The sequence below is a fragment of the Nerophis ophidion genome, linkage group LG19 (genome assembly GCF_033978795.1).
Source record: "Nerophis ophidion isolate RoL-2023_Sa linkage group LG19, RoL_Noph_v1.0, whole genome shotgun sequence".
In the NCBI taxonomy this organism is placed as follows: Eukaryota; Metazoa; Chordata; class Actinopteri; order Syngnathiformes; family Syngnathidae; genus Nerophis; species Nerophis ophidion.
In genome coordinates, this window is record NC_084629.1 from 47260958 (window position 1) to 47284442 (window position 23485).

Sequence of the window (23485 nt, forward strand, 5' to 3'; positions counted from 1 at the left end):
GAGAAATCAATGCACGTAAGCGATGATATTACGGACCTTTGATCCCTCGGGCAGTACTGCCTCAAAAAACGACATCCGCGTGTAAAGGATATCACCACATGGGCTCAGGAACTCTCAAAAAAACACAGTCAGTAACTACAGTTGGTCGCTACATCTGTAAGTGCAAGTTAAAATTCTACAATGCAAAGCGAAAAGCATTTATCAGCAACACCCAGGAACGCCGCCTGCTTTGCTAAGATGGACTGATGCAAAGTGGAAAAGTGTTCTGTGGTCTGACGAGTCCACATTTCGAATTATATTTGGAAACTGTGGATGTGGTGTCCTCCGGAACAAAGAGGAAAATAACCATCCGGATTTTTATAGGTGCAAAGTTGAAAAGCCAGCATGTGTGATGGTATGGGGGTGTATTAGTGCCCAAGGCATGGGTAACTTACACATCTGTGAAGGCACCATTAATGCTGAATGGTCCATACAGGTTTTGGAACAACATATGTTGTCATCCAAGCAACGTTCTAATTGACGCCCCTGCTTATTTCAGCAAGACAATGCCAAGCCACGTGTTACAACAGCGTGGCTTCGTAGTAAAAGAGTGCGGGTACTTTCCTGGCCCGCCTGCAGTCCAGACCTGTCTCCCATCAAAAATGTGTGGCGCATTATCCAATCCAATCCAATCCACTTTATTTATATAGCACATTTAAACAACAATAACGTTTCCAAAGTGCTGCACAGCCATGTTAAAAACAATATTATGCTCCACCAATGACTGAACAAAACAAAAAATGAATAAAAATAAAACCAATAAAAACAATATAAAAACAAATATGATTAAAAACTATTTTAAAGGGTAAAATCAATTAAAACAGTAAAATAAAAATAAAAGTGTATAAAAAACACAGAGGACAACAGAGGACCACACAACTCACGTAGTGTTAAAAGCCAAAGAATAAAAGTGGGTCTTAAGACGAGACTTAAAACACTCCACTGTGGAAGCAGTTTGAACATGGAGGGGCAGAGTGTTCAGGAGCTTAGGGCCGACCACAGAGAAGGAACTGTCTCCCCTGGTCTTAAGTCTGGTCTTTGGCACCACAAGCTGGAGCTGGCTCTCGGACCTCAGAGCGCGCGCAGGGATTATGAAGCGTAAAATACGACAACAAGACCCCGGACTGTTGAAAAACTTAAGCTCTACATAAAACAAGAATGGGAAAGAATTCCTCTTTCAAAACTTCAACAATTAGTTTCCTCAGTTCCCAAACGTTTATTGAGTGTTGTTAAAAGAAAAGGTGATGAAACACAGTGGTGAACATGCCCTTTCCCAACTACTTTGGCACGTGTTGCAGCCATGAAATTCAAAGTTAATTATTTGCAAAAAAAAAAAAGTTTGAGTTTGAACATCAAATATGTTGTCTTTGTAGCATATTCAACTGAATATGGCTTGAAAAGGATTTGCAAATCATTGTATTCTGTTTATATTTACATCTTAACACAATTTCCCAACTCATATGGAAACAGGGTTTGTAACCTAAAGTCATTCCAAGTGACATATTGGTTAGATAGTTATAAAACTTTTATACAGTGATGATGTAATGGCCTTGCTAGAAATGTAGCATCCAATCTGGTTGCTCTGATCAATTGACTGCATTTTCTAACTTCTTCCACTCGGAGAGCATTGCAATGTCACCTCATTCGCTCAATGGTTAATGGACCGTGTTGTAATGGAAGGAAAGTTAACAGCTCATGCAAACTCTGATGCCACAGCATTAGGAGCACATGGCGATTTATTTTACTCAAGGATACTTTGACACTGAGGAGTCTAGCTTGCAACCTTCAGATTGACGACCTCTCCATTGATAACCTGACATTTTCTTTTTAATGCGTTTTGTTATTGGTGCAAGGTTATGGAGTGATTTGAAGGTGAGGAGGACTGTAAAGTTGTTTAAGTACACCAGCGTTTTTCAACCACTGTGCCGTGGGAGATTATCTAATTTCACCTATTTGCGTTAAAAAATATATTTTTTGCAAACCAGTAATTATATTCTGCAAATGATGTGTTGTAGGGCTGGGCGATATGGCCTTTATTTAATATCGCGATATTTTTAGGCCATTTCCGCAATAACCATATATATCTCCATATTTTGCCTTAGCCTTGAATGAACACTTGATGCATATAATCACAGCAGTTTGATGATTCTATGTATCTACATTAAAACATTCTTCTTCATACTGCATTAATATATGCTACTTTTAAACTTTCATGCAGAGAGGGAAATCTCAACTAAGTCAATTTTACCAAAAGTGTATTTATTAAACAGTTATTAAGCAGTGGCACAAACATTCATGTTATTTCCAAAACAGAAAGTGCAAGATTGTCAGAGACATTTTAAAACAAGCTATTTGTGCACTTTTGTGCATGATGTCACACAAGATATTTCAATAAGTGTCACATAAAAATGAGCCGCATATCAAGTAGTATATGTCCTACGGCAGGGGTCGGGAACCTTTTAGGCTGAGAGAGCCAAGAATCCAAAAATTTTAAAATACATTTCCGTAAGAGCCATATAATATTTTTTTCAACACTGAACACAACTAAACGCGTGCATTTTTAAGTAAGACCAACATTTCTAGAGTATAATAGGTCTCTATTTCTTTGTAATAACATTGTTATTCTGAAGCTAACTGTGGAGGGGGCGTGGCCTGAGGGCCTGCAGCGAAGCGGGATGTTGCCAGGACAGGCCTCGAAATCGGCGACAGTTGCGTAGATAGCACACCTGGGCCTTGTTACCTAATCACCCATCGCTCTGTTTATAAGCAGCAGCCAGGTGAAGAGACGGGGTTGGGGCTGGAGCCAGAGTGCGAGCGAGAACAAAAGATAAAAAGACAATTGCCGGAAAGCAACTGAGAGACTTATTGAAAAATAAAAAAATAAACAAAAGGCTCTCATGTCGGTACTTGGTGGTCTGAAGAACCCCCAGTAGGGCGAACCCTAAACTAACCAATAATAAATAAATCACTTCTTACTCTAAATGCAACTTCTTGAATAAATGCAGTAGAAAAAAAGATGGATGGATTCAAATGCATGAGCATGCTTTATATTATGAATGTTATTTTTAACACTTTGATCACAAGAAGTGGAATTATTCATTACTTATCGTGTTAAGCAGAGTTAGCTCAGATTTATCAGAGAGCCAGATGCAGTCATCTAAAGAGCCCTACCCCTGTCCTACGGTGTTGATGTGGAAATTGTTGCTTCGGCATTTTGTGGGTGTGGCACCGAACGGAGATGTTGACATGAAGTTTCAAGCACTCTTCATTCTCTAGCAGTTGACTTTTCAAATGATGCTACTTTTGGTAGCAACGCTTCTGCCGTATGAATGTTCCAACATGTTCCCGCTTGAAGCCAAACCACCGCCAGACGATGGACCCTGTGCTGTTTTTCTTGGGAATTAATTCTTCCTCCATTTGTTACCAGATTCGCACCTTCTCTCTCTCGTATTACCACTCGCAACACACCGTTAGCATCACAGCTAATGTTACCCATGCCGCTACCTCTCTCCTCGGGGAGGACGTGTGACGTTGCACGTGTGACGTATGTAAGAATGTGCGCTTGTTTTAAGTGTCTGTGTGAAGGAGACGCAAGAAAGCGGAAGAAATGCATGCCCGCAGCTGAAAGCAACTGCGTGAGAACGTATACTCAAAAATCATGATAGTCATTTTCTATATCGCACAGAAACAAACCCGCGATATATCGAGTGTATCGATATATCGCGCAGCCCTAATGTGTTGTTGTTGAGAGTCTGTAGTGTCTAGAGCTAGGCAGAGTAACCGTGTAATACTCTTCCATATCAGTAGGTGGCGGCTGGTAGCTAATTGCTTTGTAGATGTCGGAAACAGCGGGAGGCAGGGTGCAGGTAGAATAGAATAGAATAGAATGAACTTTATTGTCATTATATTTGCATACAACGAGATTAAAGACTCCAACTTAAGGTGCGGTAGTGGGAACAAATATGGGGTGAAATAAATGACATAAGAGGTAATAAAGGAAAAACTAACAATCGAAATAAACAGACTACTATCCAATAAAAATAACAAGCAATTCTGTACAATATACAAAACACTATAGAAGTACAAAATACAAATACTGTACAATATACAGAGCAAGACAGGAGTACCGAAGTAATAAATAACAATCAGTGACGGACGTATTACACTCGAAGGGTAGTATTGCACAGTAGGGTATTAGGGCATTATATTGTATAGAAATAGGTAGAAAGGTGTCTAATGCTTAAACCAAAAATAAACAAAAGGTGAGTGCCCCTAAGAAAAGGCATTGAAGCTAAGGGATGGCTATGCAGAACGACACTAAAACTGAACGGGCTACAAAGTAAACAAAAACAGAATGCTGGACGACAGCAAAGACTTACTGTGGAGCAAAAACGGCGTTCACAATGTACATCCGAACATGACATGACAATCAACAATGTCCCCACCATGGATAAAAACAACTGAAATAGTCTTGATTAATAAAACAAAGTAGATGCGGGAAATATCGCTCAAACGAAGACATAAAACTGTGACAGGAAAATACCGAAACAATACCGAAATAGGAGTGCAAGACAAGAACTAAAAAACTACACACAGGAAAACAGCAAAAAATTCAAAATAAGTCACGGCGTGATGTGACAGGTGGTGACAGTACACCTACTTTGAGACAAGAGCTTTAGTCATGCATGCTTGGTTATGCTTTAAAGTCATATCCAACAATTGTGACAACTTTTTATTGTCTAGTGAGTTTTTGTTTTTTAATGATTTCTGCTGGCGGTGTGCCTCAGGATTTTTTCAAGGCAATAAATGTGCCTTGGCTCAAAAAAGGTTGAAAAACACTGAAGTAGACAACTAACAGCCTGGGGTCTTTCCTGTGCTGCTCACAGCCTGGAGGGCAGGGCTGGCTGTTCAACTGCTGGCCCGAGTTTGGATCAAAACTTAAGGAAAAACTTTTTTGCAGCTATTGCCAAACAATACTAGAGCGCCACTGTTGTATAGACAAACCTGGTCCATTGTAAACATCCATCCATTCATCCATTTTCTACCGCTTCTTCCCTTTTGGGGCCATTGTAAACACATTGGCAGATAATTGCATTGACAACTTACCAGCAAACATATAATTTGTCATTTACTGTACATAACTGAGGCCTTCTTCAAGGCACCCCTTAAGTCTTCAGTTACAATTATTATTTAAATGTAATTTATGAAACTAAGATGTTTTTGGAACTTGTTTATTTCAGGTGCATTCAGTAGTCATTTATTACATTTCTTTAGATATACTACTAGTGATCCTCAAGGTTCCATTTTCGGTCTTCTCTATTTTTATTATTGGGCTATTTAACTGGTGCCCTGTGAGTTCAGTTAAACAAAAACTTGTTAGAAACTTGTGTTTTTGCAGCAGATTCCTGATAACACTAGAATGTTGTCATAAAGAGGATTTTTTCAATCAATCAATCAATCAATCAATGTTTATTTATATAGCCCCAAATCACAAATGTCTCAAAGGACTGCACAAATCATTACGACTACAACATCCTCAGAAGAACCCACAAAAGGGCAAGGAAAACTCACACCCAGTGGGCAGGGAGAATTCACATCCATTGGGACGCCAGTGACAATGCTGACTATGAGAAACCTTGGAGAGGACCTCAGATGTGGGCAACCCCCCCCCGCCCCCCTTTAGGGGACCGAAAGCAATGGATGTGGAGCGGGTCTAACATGATACTGTGAAAGTTCAATCCATAGTGGATCCAACACAGTCGCGAGAGTTCAGTTCAAAGCGGATCCAAGACAGCAGCGAGAGTCCCGTCCACAGGAAACCATCCCAAGCGGAAGCGGATCAGCAGCGTAGAGATGTCCCCAACCGATACACAGGCGAGCGGTCCATCCTGGGTCCCGACGAGCGGTCCATCCTGGGTCTCGACTCTGGACAGCCAGTACTTCATCCATGGTCATCGGACCGGACCCCAGGGGGGGACATAGGAGAAAAAAGAAAAGAAGCGGCAGATCAACTGGTCTAAAAAGGGAGTCTATTTAAAGGCTAGAGTATACAAATGAGTTTTAAGGTGAGACTTAAATGCTTCTACTGAGGTGGCATCTCGAACTGTTACCGGGAGGGCATTCCAGAGTACTGGAGCCCTAACTGAAAACGCTCTATAGCCCGCAGACTTTTTTGGGGCTCTAGGAATCACTAATAAGCCGGAGTCTTTTGAAGGCAGATTTCTTGCCGGGACATATGGTACAATACAATCGGCAAGATAGGATGGAGCTAGACCGTGTAGTATTTTATACGTAAGTAGTAAAACCTTAAAGTCACATCTTAAGTGCACAGGAAGCCAGTGCAGGTGAGCCAGTATAGGTATATATGTATGTATATATGTATATAAAGGTATATACAGTATAGGTATATATGTATGTATATATGTATATAAAGGTATATACAGTATAGGTATATATGTATGTATATATGTATATAAAGGTATATACAGTATAGGTATATATGTATGTATATATGTATATAAAGGTATATACAGTATAGGTATATATGTATGTATATATGTATATAAAGGTATATACAGTATAGGTATATACGTATGTATATATGTATATAAAGGTATATACAGTACAGGCGTAATGTGATCAAACTTTCTTGTTCTTGTCAAAAGTCTAGCAGCCGCATTTTGTACCAACTGTAATCTTTTAATGCTAGACATGGGGAGACCCCAAAATAATACGTTACAGTAATCGAGACGAGACGTAACAAACGCATGGATAATGATCTCGGCGTCTTTAGTGGACTTCCTTTTTTCAGAAGGTCCTTAAAAACAGGTGAGCGCTCCGTAACTCTACTAAAATAAATAGAGCAAAAATCCAATGTTCACTGTAGAGGATGCTGGTTCGCCGGAATATACAAAATAAGACTGATAGTAAAGATAAAAGTCCTTAGCTTTCTGGAAATATAGCCCCTAAAACAATCAGGTTGAATATCCTTAGCCAAGGTGTAATGTTTTGTACTGTCTCATTTTTGCTAACATAATCTCGTTTTCAAATATTCACAAAAACATTGACTGAATTAACTGTCGTTGTCTTTTTACCTTCTTCTCTTTTCCATCTTTACAGTGTCCTCCCAATCTGCATAAACAAGATGGTTATCTCTGCCAGGTAAACCAGGTAAGCACGGTACGGTAAGGTCTCATTTGTTCAAGGACTGTAATCTTTCCACATGTTATAGTTCTAGAATAATGCAGTTAATGTTTAAAAGCAAAGTAGTAACATCACACTACTAAACATATATTGGGGCTATCAAAAAGAAAGTTTGCTCTTGTGATTAATCACATAAAATGGTTGCAATAGGGGCGGGATGGCCGTGCCAGTTATTACCATAGATGTTGAAATCCCTCAATTTCTTGCAATGTCACTTTGAGAAAGGTTGTTCTTAAACTGTTTGACTATTTGCTCACACAGTTGTGGACAAAGGGGTGTACCTCGCCCCATCCTTTCTTGTGAAAGACTGAGAAGCTGTTTTTATAGCCAATCATGGCACCCGCCTGTTCCCAATTAGCCTGCACACCTGTGGGATGTTCCAAATAAGTGTTTGATGAGCATTCCTCAACTTTATCAGTATTTATTGCCACCTTTCCCAATTTTTTTGTCACGTGTTGCTGGCATCAAATTCCAAAGTTAATGATTATTTGCAAAACAAAACATATTTATGAGTTTGAACATCAAATATGTTGTCTTTGTAGCATATTCAACTGAATATGGCTTGATAAGGATTTGCAAATCATTGTATTCTGTTTATATTTACATCTAACACAATTTCCCAACTCATATGGAAACAGGGTTTGTATTTGGATGGATATTTTTTTCCATCCATCCATTTTGCTACTGCTTTTCATTTTCGGGGTTTAGTTTGGTTTAATTTGGTTTAGTTTATTAAGGATCCCCATTAGCCTACACTGCAGTGGAGTCTATTCTTCCTGGGGTCCAGGCAAAAAACATCACACAATCACAAAACAAAAGATTACAATGCAGTACAACATGATCAAATAATAAAATGTTGTAATACAAAAATAGCAACAACAAAGAACCAAAAACAGTATATATATCCATCCATTTTCTACTGCTTTTTAACTTTGGGGGCGTGGGTGCCTATCTCAGCTACAACTGGGCGGAAGGCGGGGTACATCCTGGACAAGTCAGTATCTCATCACAGATAGATGTATATATTTTTGCAAAAATATACCAAAGAACCAATGGCCTAAAATATACACATTAGTGTACCACACTCAAACAATAAGTGACGAAAAAGTACCATCCATCCAATTTCTACTGCTTGTCCCATAATCAATAAAATAGTCAATAATCAATAAAACCAGCGGGGCGTGGTGTATTTGATTGATTGATTGAAACTTTTATTAGTAGATTGCACAGTACAGTACATATTCCCTACAATTGACCACTAAATGGTAACACCCGAATAAGTTTTTCAACTTGTTTAAGTTGGGGTCCACGTTAATCAATTCATTCATTCATGGATATTATGGTGGTGTTCGAAATCAAAACTTTAACTAACTTTAACTTGTGCATAAATGCAAGGTGAGTTCCTCTCACAAACAGAGGAAAACAGTTGCAATGCTTAGAAAAAAAAAGCTAAATACTGCAGTATTATCAGCATGCTAATGTGTGTCTTTAATTATCTCTCCCTCACGCCTGAAGGGTCGCTGTTACACCGGGGAGTGCAAGACCAGAGAGAACCAGTGCCGATACATCTGGGGACCAAGTAAGAGGAATGCACTAGACCAGACCTGGGCAAATTAAGGCCCGGGGGCCACATGCGGCCCGTTAATCTTTTCAGTCTGGCCCGCCGGATATTTTCCAATACTTTTTTTTTTAGATCTTTTAGGATGGAAAGTGTAGCTCCGATTATGATGTGCACTCATGTTTTCTAATGACCGTAAGTCTTGAACTATACAAAGTATTTCTATGGTTGGAACATGGCACTTTTGCATGATATACCAGTTACTATGGTCATCTAATTAGTTACTAGGGTCATCTAATTAGTTACTATGGTCATCTAATTAGTTACTATGGTCATCTAATTAGTTACTATGGTCATCTAATTAGTTACTATGGTCATCTAATTAGTTACTAGGGTCATCTAATTAGTTACTATGGTCATCTAATTAGTTACTATGGTCATCTAATTAGTTACTATGGTCATCTAATTAATTACTATGGTCATCTAATTAGTTACTATGGTCATCTAATTAGTTACTATGGTCATCTAATTAGTTACTATGGTCATCTAATTAGTTACTATGGTCATCTAATTAGTTACTATGGTCATCTAATTAATTACTATGGTCATCTAATTAGTTACTATGGTCATCTAATTAGTTACTATGGTCATCTAATTAGTTACTATGGTCATCTAATTAGTTACTATGGTCATCTAATTAATTACTATGGTCATCTAATTAGTTACTATGGTCATCTAATTAGTTACTATGGTCATCTAATTAGTTACTATGGTCATCTAATTAGTTACTATGGTCATCTAATTAGTTACTATGGTCATCTAATTAATTACTATGGTCATTTACGTCACAGCAGCTCAGACGAGGCACCAAGCAGTGTGGGTGGGAAGCGTTTCCACAGACGTGGAAGGAGATTTTCACAACAAAGTTCTAAAGCTTAGTGATATATCAGATTGTAGGTGGGTTTATTTTGTACCTTTCGCGTTCATATTTCACTGTTTGTTGCATTTTTGTTGCGTTCCACTCGATTGTAAAATATGTCGATCGAAAGGAGGTGTGACGTTCATATTTTGTCAATATTCAGTGTTTTATCCTTCATAGCACAAGTTAAAGTCCTACTGAAAGCCACTACTAGCGACCACGCAGTCTGATAGTTTATATATCAATGATGAAATATTAACATTGCAACACATGCCAATACGGCCGCTTTAGTTTAATAAATTGCAATTTTAAATTTCGCGTGGAAGTATCATGCTAAAATGTCGCGGTATGATGAGGCGTGCGCGTGACGTCACAGATTGTAGCGGACATTTTGTTCCAGCTTTGTTCACAGCTATAAGTCGTCTCTTTTCATCGCATAATTCCACAGTATTCTGTACATCTGTGTTGCTGAATCTTTTGCAATTTGTTCAATGAAAAATGGAGACGTCAAAGAAGAAAGCTGTAGGTGGGAAGCGGTGTATTGCGGCCGCCTTTAGCAACACAAACAAAGCCGGTGTTTCATTGTTTACATTCCCGAAAGATGACGGTGAAGCTTTACTATGGAACAGAGCGGTCAAGCGAACATGGTTCCTTACCACGTGTCAACCGGCAGAAAATGGTGGTAATAAGTCGGCTCTTGCCGTAGACATGAGCGGAGGGCTTGCGTCGTTCCTCCTGCGCCTGTCAAAGAGGCAGCTGCGGACTCTCTTGCCTCCGCCCCCGACCGTTGGATGCTTCCACCGTGGAGGAGGGGGAAAAAAACGTGGCTTTCCTCAGAGACACTGGCGGTCACCACACCCTTGGCCACACCCCTCCGACTTTCAGGTTGTACAGGTACGACCATATAATCTCACTAAAACATTAGTAACACAATAAGTAGATGAGGGATTTTCCAGAATTAACCTAGTAAATTTGTCTAATAACATCTTAATAGCTCTGCTGTTTGTTTTGGGGTTTTTTTTCTCTACTCCTTCACTCTCACTTTCCTCATCCACGAATCTTGCATTCTTGCTCAAATTAATGGGGAAATTGTTGCTTTCTCGGTCCGAATCGCTCTCGCTGCTGGTGGCCATGATTGTAAACAATGTTCAGATGTGAGGAGCTCCACAACCCGTGACGTCACGCGCACATCGTCTGATACTTCCGGTACAGGCAAGGCTTTTTTATTAGCCACCAAAAGTTGCAAACGTTTGGTGCTGATGTTCTCTACTAAATCATTTCAGCAAAAATATGGCAATATGGCGAAATGATGAAGTATGACACATAGAATGGACCTGCTATCCCCGTTTAAATAAGAACATCTCATTTCAGTAGGACTTTAAAATTCCATTACGTTTTTTAAGGCGGTCTGTCATGACGTTTTTAGCATTCAATCAGACATTATTGTGAAGTTTTGTATTAGTGTTCCTAAAATAGATATACCGGCCCCCAGACAGATTGTTTTCTTTAAATGTGGCCCCCGAGTCAAAATAATTGCCCAGGCCTGCACTAGACAATGGGAGTGGTCCAAAAGGAGCAGCAGTATGGTTCCCCTCGCCCACTCCTCTCTCTTACTTTCCCTCATCTATTTGTTTTGTCTTGTCAGAGGCTGGGGGCTCAGAGAAGTTCTGCTACGAGAAGCTAAACACAGAGGGCACGGAGAAGGGCAACTGTGGAAGGGACGGCGACAACTGGATCCAGTGCAGCAAACAGTGAGTTCCAATAGAGAAGTCATTTTCCTAAAGCAGCCCAGTTTCCACAAATTTGAATCTCGGTACTTGCCAACTCAGAAAGGAAACATCCAGACTGCAAGTTAAGACTTTTTTTCTATACAGGGAGGAGTGGAAAAATTGCTACTTTCTTGCTAAGTTGAGTGTGTCAGCACATATTGAATATGTATCCAAATGGGATTTATTTGACAGTTGCCTACAGCATTCTGCAGTTTTAGAATGATCAGAGGTTCCGTGACAGCTTTTCCTGCTGACCTCTTCGCAGAGTTTGTGTTTTCTTTACTCTAGAGACAGTGGTCTTTCCAAATCTGAAGTAAAAATAATAAAGAAGTATCAATTTTTGGCACCAACACTTTACCTGCCACTTTTTAGGTGTGTACTTACAAACCCTGTTTCCATATGAGTTGGGAAATTGTGTTAGATGTAAATATAAACAGAATACAATGATATGCAAATCCTTTTCAAGCCATATTCAGTTGAATATGCTACAAAGACAACATATTTGATGTTCAAACTAATAAAACTAATTTTTTTTGCAAATAATAATTAGAATTTCATGGCTGCAACACGTGCCAAAGTAGTTGGGAAAGGGCATGTTCACCACTGTGTTACATCACCTTTTCTTTTAACAACACTCAATAAACGTTTGGGAACTGAGGAAACTAATTGTTGAATCTTTGAAAGTGGAATTCTTTCCCATTCTTGTTTTATGTAGAGCTTCAGTCCTTCAACAGTCCGGGGTCTCCGCTGTCATATTTTACGCTTCATAATGCGCCACACATTTTCCATGGGAGACAGGTCTGGACTGCAGGCGGGCCAGGAAAGTACCCGCACTCTTTTTTTACGAAGCCACGCTTTTGTAACACGTGCTGAATGTGGCTTGGCATTGTCTTGCTGAAATAAGCAGGGGCGTCCATTGAAAAGACGGCGCTAAGATGGCAGCATATGTTGTTCCAAACATCAACATCAAATATGTTGTCTTTGTAGCATATTCAACTGAATATGGGTTGAAAAGGATTTGCAAATCATTGTATTCTGTTTATATTTACATCTAACACAATTTCCCAACTCATATGGAAACAGGGTTTGTAATACTGTTAAAGTAATACTACCTCTCTCACAGTGTCATAAATAAACATGAGTACCTTTGTAAAAGCAGAATGGTTTGGATATCATTAGATACTTAATGTCGTAGGTCTGTCCTTATTTGTGATTGGTATTAAAATGATATATCTATGTTTTAATGAGTGGGGGAATATGACCTTGCATTGTAACAATAACAGGGCTCTTTCTGCTTGTCTGTTGCAGTGATGTTTTCTGTGGTTATCTTTTGTGTACCAACATCGGCCGCATCCCACGGATTGGAACAATGAAAGGCGATATCACCCCCAACTCTTTTAACCATCAAGGCAGGCTGATACACTGCAGGTACATTTGGAACTGTTATATGTCTTCATGCAGTTTATGCTATTTCCACCTGGCTACTCTCTTTTCCTCCCAGTGGTGGACACGTTCTTTTGGATGATGAGACCGATTTAGGCTACGTGGATGATGGGACTCCTTGTGGGCCGTCCATGATGTGCCTTGACCACAAGTGTCTCTCTATCCAGTCACTCAACATTAGCACTTGCACCATTGGACCAAATGGACAAGTGTGCTCTGCCCATGGGGTGAGTAAAAATTTGGAACACCATCCATAGTACAGTAATACTAATTCTTTAAATAAAAACATGTTGGCCCATACTAGCATTTGCATAGCATAGCACACACTCATATATCCCATCAGATTATTAGTGTCCTAATTTGTGCTGCTGTTTTATGTGCTTTTCTCAGGTCAGTCTGTTCTCCCCTACTCAGAGTAATTTAGTAGGATTAATGCACGGTAAAGTAATAAAATATTGCAAATTAAGGCAAAACAGAGTTAATGTTGTGGTCTGGACGCCAGGATGCAGAGACGGTAGGTCAGATAGGACTTTATTGTCATTGCACAAGGACAAACCCCGTTTCCATATGAGTTGGGAAATTGTGTTAAATGTAAATATAAACAGAATACAATGATTTGCAAATCCTTTTCAACCCATATTCAGTTGAATATGCTACAAAGACAACATATTTGATGTTCAAACTGATAAACATTTTTTTTTTTGCCAGTAATCATTAACTTTCATTCATTTCATTCATCATTTATATGTATTTCACATTGTTTTCTGCATGTAAAACTATAATTATCCTTATAAAGTGTTTTTTGTGTTAATATCTTTGGAGTGTCTGGACAATAATAATTGTATTTACATTATTATTGGGAAAAAAAGTGTGTACGATTCTATCTTTGTAAGACTCTAAGGAATAGATTACGGAACAAAAAAACCTGAGGTACCAGTGCAGAGGCAACAACACAGCATGACGACGTTGACCTGCACTCATATCCCCCTTGCACCTTCATTTTTATACGCCACATTATGTTTGGTGATTTATTCCAACTTTGGCCTTATTTTTTAGTATCACACTGTCATCAAATCTACTTGTTGATGGTGTCATCCACCTTCAGTGTTGCTCTCTTAATAACCGAGCTATAAAACACTCTGTCTTTTGGTTTCCTTTCTCACAAAACAAAAATCCAAGCAAACTGAAACACGTCATAACAAGACAGATGAAATTGCTTTCATCTTACTAGTCAGTGTTCGGGTCTGTAGGACCCGTTTTAATTTTTTATTTAAAGAAAAATGATACAATTAATTAATTTTTCAAACTGACACTCACTGACTTTGACTCATTTTCGGTGAAGAACATATATCAGAATACATATTTAATGACCATACACCCTCCTACACATTTCTATTACTTATAAGATGTCTAATAGAAGTGTGCAAATTGATGTTCTGTGTACCACACGCACAGCAGGCCTAGACAGGAGGAGGACAGAGTGTAGGTATACAGAACATCAGAGGGTCAAATGTGCGAGAAAATGAGAGCAGAAAGTGTTGACAAACAATGTTGCAACCTTGTGTGGGAACTGCAGGTGCAGAAACACAAAAGAAGAATCCCTGTGGGATGCAGAAACCGGCAAGGAAATTTTCGGTACAACGTTTATATTGTTGTTACTCAGCCAGCATTTGTGGGTCTGATGGACCCGTTGCATTTTGTGGCTTTTAATGCCACATCTGTTCAGTATTTTAACATAAAAGTGTTTGATTGTGAGGCATTAAAAGCCACAAAATGCTACTGGTCCATCAGACCCACAAACGCTGGCTGAGGAACAACAATATGAACATTACACAAGGGTTAACCAGGATTAGTGTACCAATAAACACAACATGAAGCACTAGTCATAATGCCGATGATGTTCAGATCTACTTACATCTCAAGGCCCCAGGACAGGTCGCACTTCAGCCACTGCTTGACTGTCTGACTGACATTAAAGTATGGATGAGTGCTAACTTCCTCAACCTTAATGAGAGCAAGACCGAGATCATCATCTTCGGCGAAACATCTCCAGTCTCGTTAGTCAGTGCTCTAGGTCCTCTGGGTGTAAACATCCGGTACTCCGTGAGAAATCTTGGAGTGATCTTCGATAGTGCCTTCAAATTCACCAAACGGGTTAGCTCAGTGGTTAGTACCAGCTTTTACCATCTGAGCAAAGACCAAGACATATCTCTCCCAGAGCGACCTGAAGACTTCTATCCACGGCTTCATCACACACCGGCTAGACTACAACAATTCACTGTACGTTGGCATTGATCAGGCATCCCTCCGTAGTTTGCAGCTTGTGCAAAACACGGCTGCCCGTCTCCTCACCAGCACCAAAAAAACGCGAGCACATCACCCGAGTCCTGGTCTCACTCCACTGGCTCCCTGTCCGTTACCGCATTGATTTTAAATTACTTAATTGTTTTTAAATCCCTAAATGGTCTGGCCCCACAATACCTGACCGAGCTTCTGCATCATTATACCTGGTCTAGAGCCCTTAGGTCAGCTGACCAACTGCTGTTGGCGGTCCCTAGATCCAGGCTAAAGACCAGAGGGGACAGAGCCTTTTCCGTTGCCGCCCCTAAGCTTTGGAACACCTTTCCGCTCCACATTAGGTCAGCCCAGAGCCTGGGGGTTTTCAAAACCCTTCTTAAGACCTTCCTCTTCTCGCTGGCCTTTGACCTGAGCTGAGTCTGCCCACTAGGCCACCATTTCTAGTCCTACGCCTCCACCACATCGCTTTTGTTTTATTTTTCTTCAATTTTTCGCACTTTTTGTTACTATGATTTTTATTTAGCAAATGTTTTACTTTTTATTCGACCCCTTTTACCGTATTGCTTTTTGCACTATTTTGTTCAGCTCATTCTTTGTTTATGTTCTTTGTTTGTTTACTTTTCCTGTTGCTCTATGCTTTTTTAACTTGTAAAGCACTTTGGTTTACTTTAAAAAGTTGTTGTAAATGTGCTATATAAAAAAAATTGACTTGACTTGACAATGTTATTATGTGCACAGTATACAAGCAGTGACTCCTTTACATGGTGAATGTTATGATCCGCCGCCCGGATCATATATTATTTTGGGTTTTGAGTCCTTTTGTGTTTTCTGTTTGTTTTTGGACTCCTCCGATCTCTAGTTTAGCTCTTCCTTATTTACCTTGATACCATGGTTTCGTATTTGTTCCACCTGCTCTTGCTTTTGACGCGCACCTGTGTTTCATTTATTGCTTTAGTATTTAAGCCTGCCTTCTCGTTCTGTTCTGCCTTGATCCTTTGTTTGCGGTAAGCAACACTCACGTTGGCATTTTTCCAAGTCTTGTCTCTATGCTAAGCTTCCCGTGCGCTCGGCACGCTTTACCCGGACTCTTTGCTAAGTATTAGCTTAGCTTCCCGTGCGTTCGGCACGCATTTTCTTTTGCCTGTTTTTGTACTAGTGTAATTTTATTTTTGTCTATTTAACCAAGCTCTTACCTGCTATTCCTGTCCTGTTGGTCCATTTGCATCTTGGGGTGACAAAAGGCACATCCACTATGCGTGCCCCACCTGACAGAAAGGATCAAGGCAGAACAGAACGAGAAGGCAGGCTTAAATACTAAAGCAATAAATGAAACACAGGTGCGCGTCAAAAGCAAGAGCAGGTGGAACAAATACAAAACCGTGGTATCAAGGTAAATAAGGAAGAGCTAAACTAGGGATCGGAAGAGTCCAAAAACAAACAGGAAACACAAAAGGACTGAAAACCCAAAATAATATATGATCTGGGCGGCTGATCATAACAGTGAAAAAGGTACAAATAATTTGCTTTGCATCTGTGTATGAGATGGTGTTGATGGAAGAAGGTAACATTAAATCTGTGTCTAACGTGTAAATAGTAGACACATGCCATGGTGTGGTTTGTACGTAAAAAAAAAATAACCCTTTCTTGATGCACTTGGTCTGTCACCCCAATGTGTTTGATCTGTACAGGTGTGCAACAATGAAGCCACATGCACCTGTGACACTACCTGGGCGGGGACGGACTGCAGTATGCCCGACCCTCCAAAAGCACCCGACACGACGCCAACTCAAGGACCCAAGGGTCAGTTTCCACCTAATTTGTTTTACCTAAATCATAGGACATCCAGTTTACTTGCCTAAATGTAACCAAAAAAAATACTAGAGCTTCAGCTGTTTTGCCAAGTTACTACATCCTTTCAGAACAAGAGGGATTATTATTGTCTTGTAAAATGAGCCCAAAATACAAACCACGTTTCCATATGAGTTGGAAATTGTGTTAGATGTAAATATAAACAGAATACAATATTTGCAAATAATTTTCAACCCATATTCAGTTGAATATGCTACAAAGACAACATATTTGATGTTCAAACTGATAAATGTTTTGTTTTTTTTGCAAATCATTAACTTTAGAATTTGATGCCAGCAACACGTGACAAAAAAGTTGGGAAAGGTGTCAATAAATACTGAGGAATGCTCATCAAACACTTATTTGGAACATCCCACAGGTGTGCAGGCTAATTGGGAACAGGTGGGTGCCATGATTGGCTATAAAAACAGCTTCCCAAAAAATGCTCAGTCTTTCACAAGAAAGGATGGGGCGAGGTACACCCCTTTGTCCACAACTGTGTGAGCAAATAGTCAAACAGTTTAAGAACAACCTTTCTCAAAGTGCAATTGCAAGAAATTTAGGGATTTCAACATCTACGCTCCATAATATCATCAAAAGGTTCAGAGAATCTGGAGAAATTACTCCACGTAAGCGGCATGGCCGGAAACCAACATTGAATGACCATGACTTTCGATCCCTCAGACGGCACTGTATCAAAAACCGACATCAATTTCTAAAGGATATCACCACATGGGCTCAGGAAGACTTCAGAAAACCACTGTCACTAAATACAGTTGGTCGCTACATCTGTAAGTGCAAGTTAAAGCTCTACTATGCAAAACAAAAGCCATTCATCAACAACATCCTGGGCCCGAGATCATTTAAGATGGACCGCTGCAAAAAAATACAGTTTGAGTTTGAACATCAAAAATCTTGTCTTTGTAGTGCATTCAACTGAATATGGGTTGAAAAGGATTTGCAAATTATTGAACTCAGTTTATATTTACATCTAACACAATTTCCCAACTCATATGGAAACGAGGTTTGTAGGATTCAGGTGTTTATCAAATTGTTTGACTTAAAATGATGAGTTGCAGAAGATGACATGGACAGCGCTTTAAAAGGGTGGGAGGGTTGTTTATGGGACTGACTATAGGCATCAATAAATCCAGGACTCTTGAAACCAGGCCTGCTGTTTGTCTTTGACAGGGTGGTAACCGTGCTCCTTTTCCCTCCACACAGTGAGCGTGGCCACTAACAGGCTGATAGGGGCAGTAGCAGGGACCATTCTGGCCCTGGGGGTGATTTTTGGAGGCACTGGGTGGGGAATAGAGTAAGCATTTTTTTAACCCTTTCACAGCTCTTCCTCTCATAGTGGTGCCTCAGTGTGCGGGCGGTTTTGTGAGCCGGCCTGAGCCCGTTTGTGCGTCTCGGTGGCTTTGTGTTTTTTTTTGTGTGTTAGTGATGACCATATACTGTAATTGTGTCCTATGATTGGTTGTTTTCAGTGTTGTGTCATTGATTGATGGATCCTCCACCTCCTCCTCCCTTTCTTCTTCGGCTCTCTTTCCGCTTCCTGGTGTTCCCCATTATTAGCCCCCTTTCTTCATCTCCTTCCTCTTCTTCCTCTCCTCTCTTCTTCTTAGTCGTCATGTGGTTGCCGCTGTTATCCTCTCCTTTCTGGGGCATGTGAGGCATTTAGATGGATAACTGTCCACAACCAGAAGAAGTATTCCCGTTAGTGACCTGACCCTGCAGTGTGTGGACCCCTAAAACTATGTTCTGCATACTGCAGGCCACATAAAGAGACGTCAACCATCAATCTGTTGAATGACACTTTTGATGGGTGCTCAGTCTGATGATCACAACATTGACCATGTTAAGCACTAGAATGAGGCTGGAGAGCATGCAAGACATTGTCGGGGTTTGTGATCATGTGGAATCGTTACATGTGATTAGTCCAGCAGGGCGACATAGAAACTCATGTCTTTTTCCCCCATAACCCTTTGCAGGTCCTAGTGCCACCAATCTAATAATAGGTTCCATTGCCGGAGCCATCCTTGTGGCTGCCATAGTGCTGGGGGGGACTGGATGGGGTTTTAAGTAAGCAAACACGCCGCATGCTTCTCCTGCTCGACCTCTAGCATCCCTGCTGCTTTTAGACGCCAGGGTTTGAGCTCCTGCTGCAGAATATGGACACCGACTACACGTCGCGCCAAGCATCCATTCCGGAGATGCTGAGGCTCAGGTTACGTGCACGCCCTTGTCCGACAACGGGTCGAGGTGTTGACGGTCATGTGCCGAGGCATGGAGCTCCGCTCGAGGGCGGTCTGTGGATCTGTGGCAGAACCTCAAACTGTTTGGGCAGACAGGGCCGAGCTCAATGCTTGACATGCATGTTCAGACGACAGTTAAAATACTTCGGAAAGGGTATTGGTCATTTAAGTTCAAGTCGAGCGCATTTCTATGGACAACAGTTATTTGTGAAAGCAACATACTGTGTCATGGATTAGCCCGCTGTCTGGAGCAACAGGGGTGTTACATAGAACTCTACAGCTACCAACGCATGCCACCGAGCAAAGCATCATGCCGAAACGAAGCACATAACCAGAACGAGACTGCGCATACCTCCGCCAAGGCCAATTTGATGATTAAGATCAAGATAGTCCTTCACTAAAATAGAAAAGGCTCTATCCTCAAACAGGGCTTCAACCACTCGATCACACGTTAGTCCTGCCCGGTGCTGAGCACTATGGGTGGTGACGGGATTAGAATCTACATATATCCATATTTAAGAGTTTCTTTCCATAGTCGTATTTGAAATAGCTAGTGGTTTCCATTTGTACTCTTTCTATTTTTTCTCCATCTGGTGATGGTACACTGTGAGTTACCTTGAGTTTGGGAATGTGGGGAGTAGCAATACTCCTTTCTTATCTCATCCTGTCTCAGGCTAAGTAGAACAATAGACATGTGTATTCGCTCTGAAGGGTGGGGGCTATTGGTATATTGAAGAAGACAACACTTCCGTAATGTTTTCAGATCAACATGGCGACGCGATTTCAAAGGGATGTTTTTAGGTTGGTCTCTCCAAAGCTTTGGAATAAATTGCAAAATACCTATTCTGTTCTGGGTGGGGGCTTCACGGTGGCAGAGGGGTTAGTGCGTCTGCCTCACAATACGAAGGTCCTATATAGTCCTGGGTTCAATCCCAGGCTCGGGACCTTTCTGTGTGGAGTTTGCATGTCCTCCCCGTGAATGCGTGGGTTCCTTCCGGGTACTCCGGCTTCCTCCCACTTCCAAAGACATGCACCTGGGGATAGGTTGATTGGCAACACTAAATGGTCCCTAGTGTGTGAATGTGAGTGTGAATGTTGTCTGTCTATCTGTGTTGGCCCTGCGATGAGGTGGCGACTTGTCCAGTGTGTACTCCGCCTTCCGCCCAATTATAGCTGAGATAGGCACCAGCGCCCCCCGCCACCCCAAAGGGAAGAAGCGGTAGGAAATGGATGGAGGGATGGATGTTCTGGGTGATCGTTTAAACTCAGTTTATGTGTCATTAATAGAACTTGGGATTGACCAGTAACTTAATTTCCCTTGGAGGAACATAGTGGGAATCGCAGAGCCTAGATGTCGATAATTATTAATATACAATGGTACCTAGGGTTTTGTTGTCAACCCGTTCCAAAAGGCCCGTCAAATGGGAGAGGCGAGAGAGGAGCGAAGCAGATTGTTACGTCTTCTGGGGCGCATAGCTGCACTGGTAGCATTCCTTCCAACACAGAAGACAACAAGGAGTAGCGTGGAGGTAAGAGGAAGTCTTTTTAATAAATAAAACGCCGAACAAAAATACACAAAACTGAAGATACTAGCAAGCGTGGAGTTAAAAAAACACAAAAGGTCACCAAGGGTGAAAAACGAGGATTGCTAGGGTGTACAAATTCAGTACAGCGATTGATTGATAGATCCATCCATCCATCCATCATCTTCCGCTTATCCGAGGTCGGGTCGCGGGGGCAACAGCCTAAGCAGGGAAACCCAGACTTCCCTCTCCCCAGCCACTTCGTCTAGCTCTTCCCGGGGGATCCCGAGGCGTTCCCAGGCCAGCCGGGAGACATAGTCTTCCCAACGTGTCCTGGGTCTTCCCCGTGGCCTCCTACCGGTTGGACGTGCCCTAAACACCTCCCTAGGGAGGCGTTCGGGTGGCATCCTGACCAGATGCCCGAACCACCTCATCTGGCTCCTCTCGATGTGAAGGAGCAGCGGCTTTACTTTGAGTTCCTCCCGGATGGCAGAGCTTCTCACCCTATCTCTAAGGGAGAGCCCCGCCACACGGCGGAGGAAACTCATTTCGGCCGCTTGTACCCGTGATCTTATCCTTTCGGTCATGACCCAAAGCTCATGACCATAGGTGAGGATGGGAACGTAGATCGACCGGTAAATTGAGAGCTTTGCCTTCCGGCTCAGCTCCTTCTTCACCACAACGGACCGGTACAACGTCCGCATTACTGAAGACGCCGCACCGATCCGCCTGTTGATCTCACGATCCACTCTTCCCTCACTCGTGAACAAGACTCCTAGGTACTTGAACTCCTCCACTTCGGGCAGGGTCTCCTCCCCAACCCGGAGATGGCACTCCACCCTTTTCCGGGCGAGAACCATGGACTCGGACTTGGAGGTGCTGATTCTCATTCCGGTCGCTTCACACTCGGCTGCGAACCGATCCAGCGAGAGCTGAAGACCCCGGTCAGATGAAGCCATCAGGACCACATCATCTGCAAAAAGCAGAGACCTAATCCTGCGGTTACCAAACCGGAACCCCTCAACGCCTTGACTGCGCCTAGAAATTCTGTCCATAAAAGTTATGAACAGAATCGGTGACAAAGGACAGCCTTGGCGGAGTCCAACCATCACTGGAAATGTGTTCGACTTACTGCCGGCAATGCGGACCAAGCTCTGGCACTGATCGTACAGGGAACGGACCGCCACAATAAGACAGTCCGATACCCCATACTCTCTGAGCACTCCCCACAGGACTTCCCGAGGGACACGGTCGAATGCCTTCTCCAAGTCCACAAAGCACATGTAGACTGGTTGGGCAAACTCCCATGCACCCTCAAGAACCCTGCCGAGAGTATAGAGCTGGTCCACAGTTCCACGACCAGGACGAAAACCACACTGTTCCTCCTGAATCCGAGGTTCGACTATCCGACGTAGCCTCCTCTCCAGTACACCTGAATAAACCTTACCGGGAAGGCTGAGGAGTGTGATCCCACGATAGTTGGAACACACCCTCCGGTCCCCCTTTTTGAAGAGAGGAACCACCACCCCGGTCTGCCAATCCAGAGGTACCGCCCCCGATGTCCACGCGATGCTGCAAAGTCTTGTCAACCAAGACAGCCCCACAGCATCCAGAGCCTTAAGGAACTCCGGGCGGATCTCGTCCACCCCTGGGGCCTTGCCACCGAGGAGCTTTTTAACTACCTCAGCGACCTCAGCCCCAGAAATAGGAGAGTCCACCACAGATTCCCCAGGCACTGCTTCCTCATAGGAAGACGTGTTGGTGGGATTGAGGAGGTCTTCGAAGTATTCCTTCCACCTGTCCACAACATCCGCAGTCGAGGTCAGCAGAACACCATCCGCACCATACACGGTGTTGATAGTGCACTGCTTCCCCTTCCTGAGGCGGCGGACGGTGGTCCAGAATCGCTTCGAAGCCGTCCGGAAGTCGTTTTCCATAGCTTCCCCGAACTCTTCCCATGTCCGAGTTTTTGCCTCCGCGACCGCTGAAGCTGCACACCGCTTGGCCTGTCGGTACCTGTCCACTGCCTCCGGAGTCCTATGAGTCAAAAGGACCCGATAGGACTCCTTCTTCAGCTTGACGGCATCCCTCACCGCTGGTGTCCACCAGGGGGTTTTAGGATTGCCGCCCCGACAGGCACCAACTACCTTGCGGCCACAGCTCCGATCTGCCGCCTCGACAATAGAGGTGCGGAACATGGTCCACTCGGACTCAATGTCCAGCACCTCCCTCGTGACATGTTCAAAGTTCTTCCGGAGGTGGGAATTGAAACTTTGTCTGACAGGAGACTCTGCCAGACGTTCCCAGCAGACCCTCACAATGCGTTTGGGCCTCCCAGGTCTGTCCGGCATCCTCCCCCACCATCGCAGCCAACTCACCACCAGGTGGTGATCGGTAGAAAGCTCCGCCCCTCTCTTCACCCGAGTGTCCATAACATGAGGCCGCAAATCCGATGACACAACTACAAAGTCGATCATGGAACTGCGGCCTAGGGTGTCCTGGTGCCAAGTGCACATATGGACACCCTTATGTTTGAACATGGTGTTCGTTATGGACAAACTGTGACGAGCACAAAAGTCCAATAACAAAACACCACTCGGGTTCAGATCCGGGCGGCCATTCTTCCC

The 23485-nt window shown here is 42.4% G+C and overlaps 1 protein-coding gene across 7 annotated transcripts in view; it reads left to right on the forward strand.

The window, feature by feature from the left end:
• The window catches only part of LOC133538488 (disintegrin and metalloproteinase domain-containing protein 23), a 125524-nt gene that overhangs the window by 89818 nt on the left and 12221 nt on the right, over positions 1 to 23485 (forward strand). For 3 of the 7 annotated variants that reach the window (XM_061880154.1, XM_061880152.1, XM_061880153.1), the window contains 7 exons: positions 7159 to 7209; positions 8758 to 8821; positions 11365 to 11470; positions 12797 to 12916; positions 12990 to 13158; positions 16918 to 17029; positions 19072 to 19162. In XM_061880154.1, the coding sequence (XP_061736138.1) occupies positions 7159 to 7209; positions 8758 to 8821; positions 11365 to 11470; positions 12797 to 12916; positions 12990 to 13158; positions 16918 to 17029; positions 19072 to 19162 (713 nt within the window). Of the gene's footprint in view, positions 1 to 7158; positions 7210 to 8757; positions 8822 to 11364; positions 11471 to 12796; positions 12917 to 12989; positions 13159 to 16917; positions 17030 to 18301; positions 18393 to 19071; positions 19163 to 23485 lie in introns of those variants that run through there. The other 4 variants (XM_061880155.1, XM_061880151.1, XM_061880157.1 and 1 more) reach the window with 4 other exon arrangements.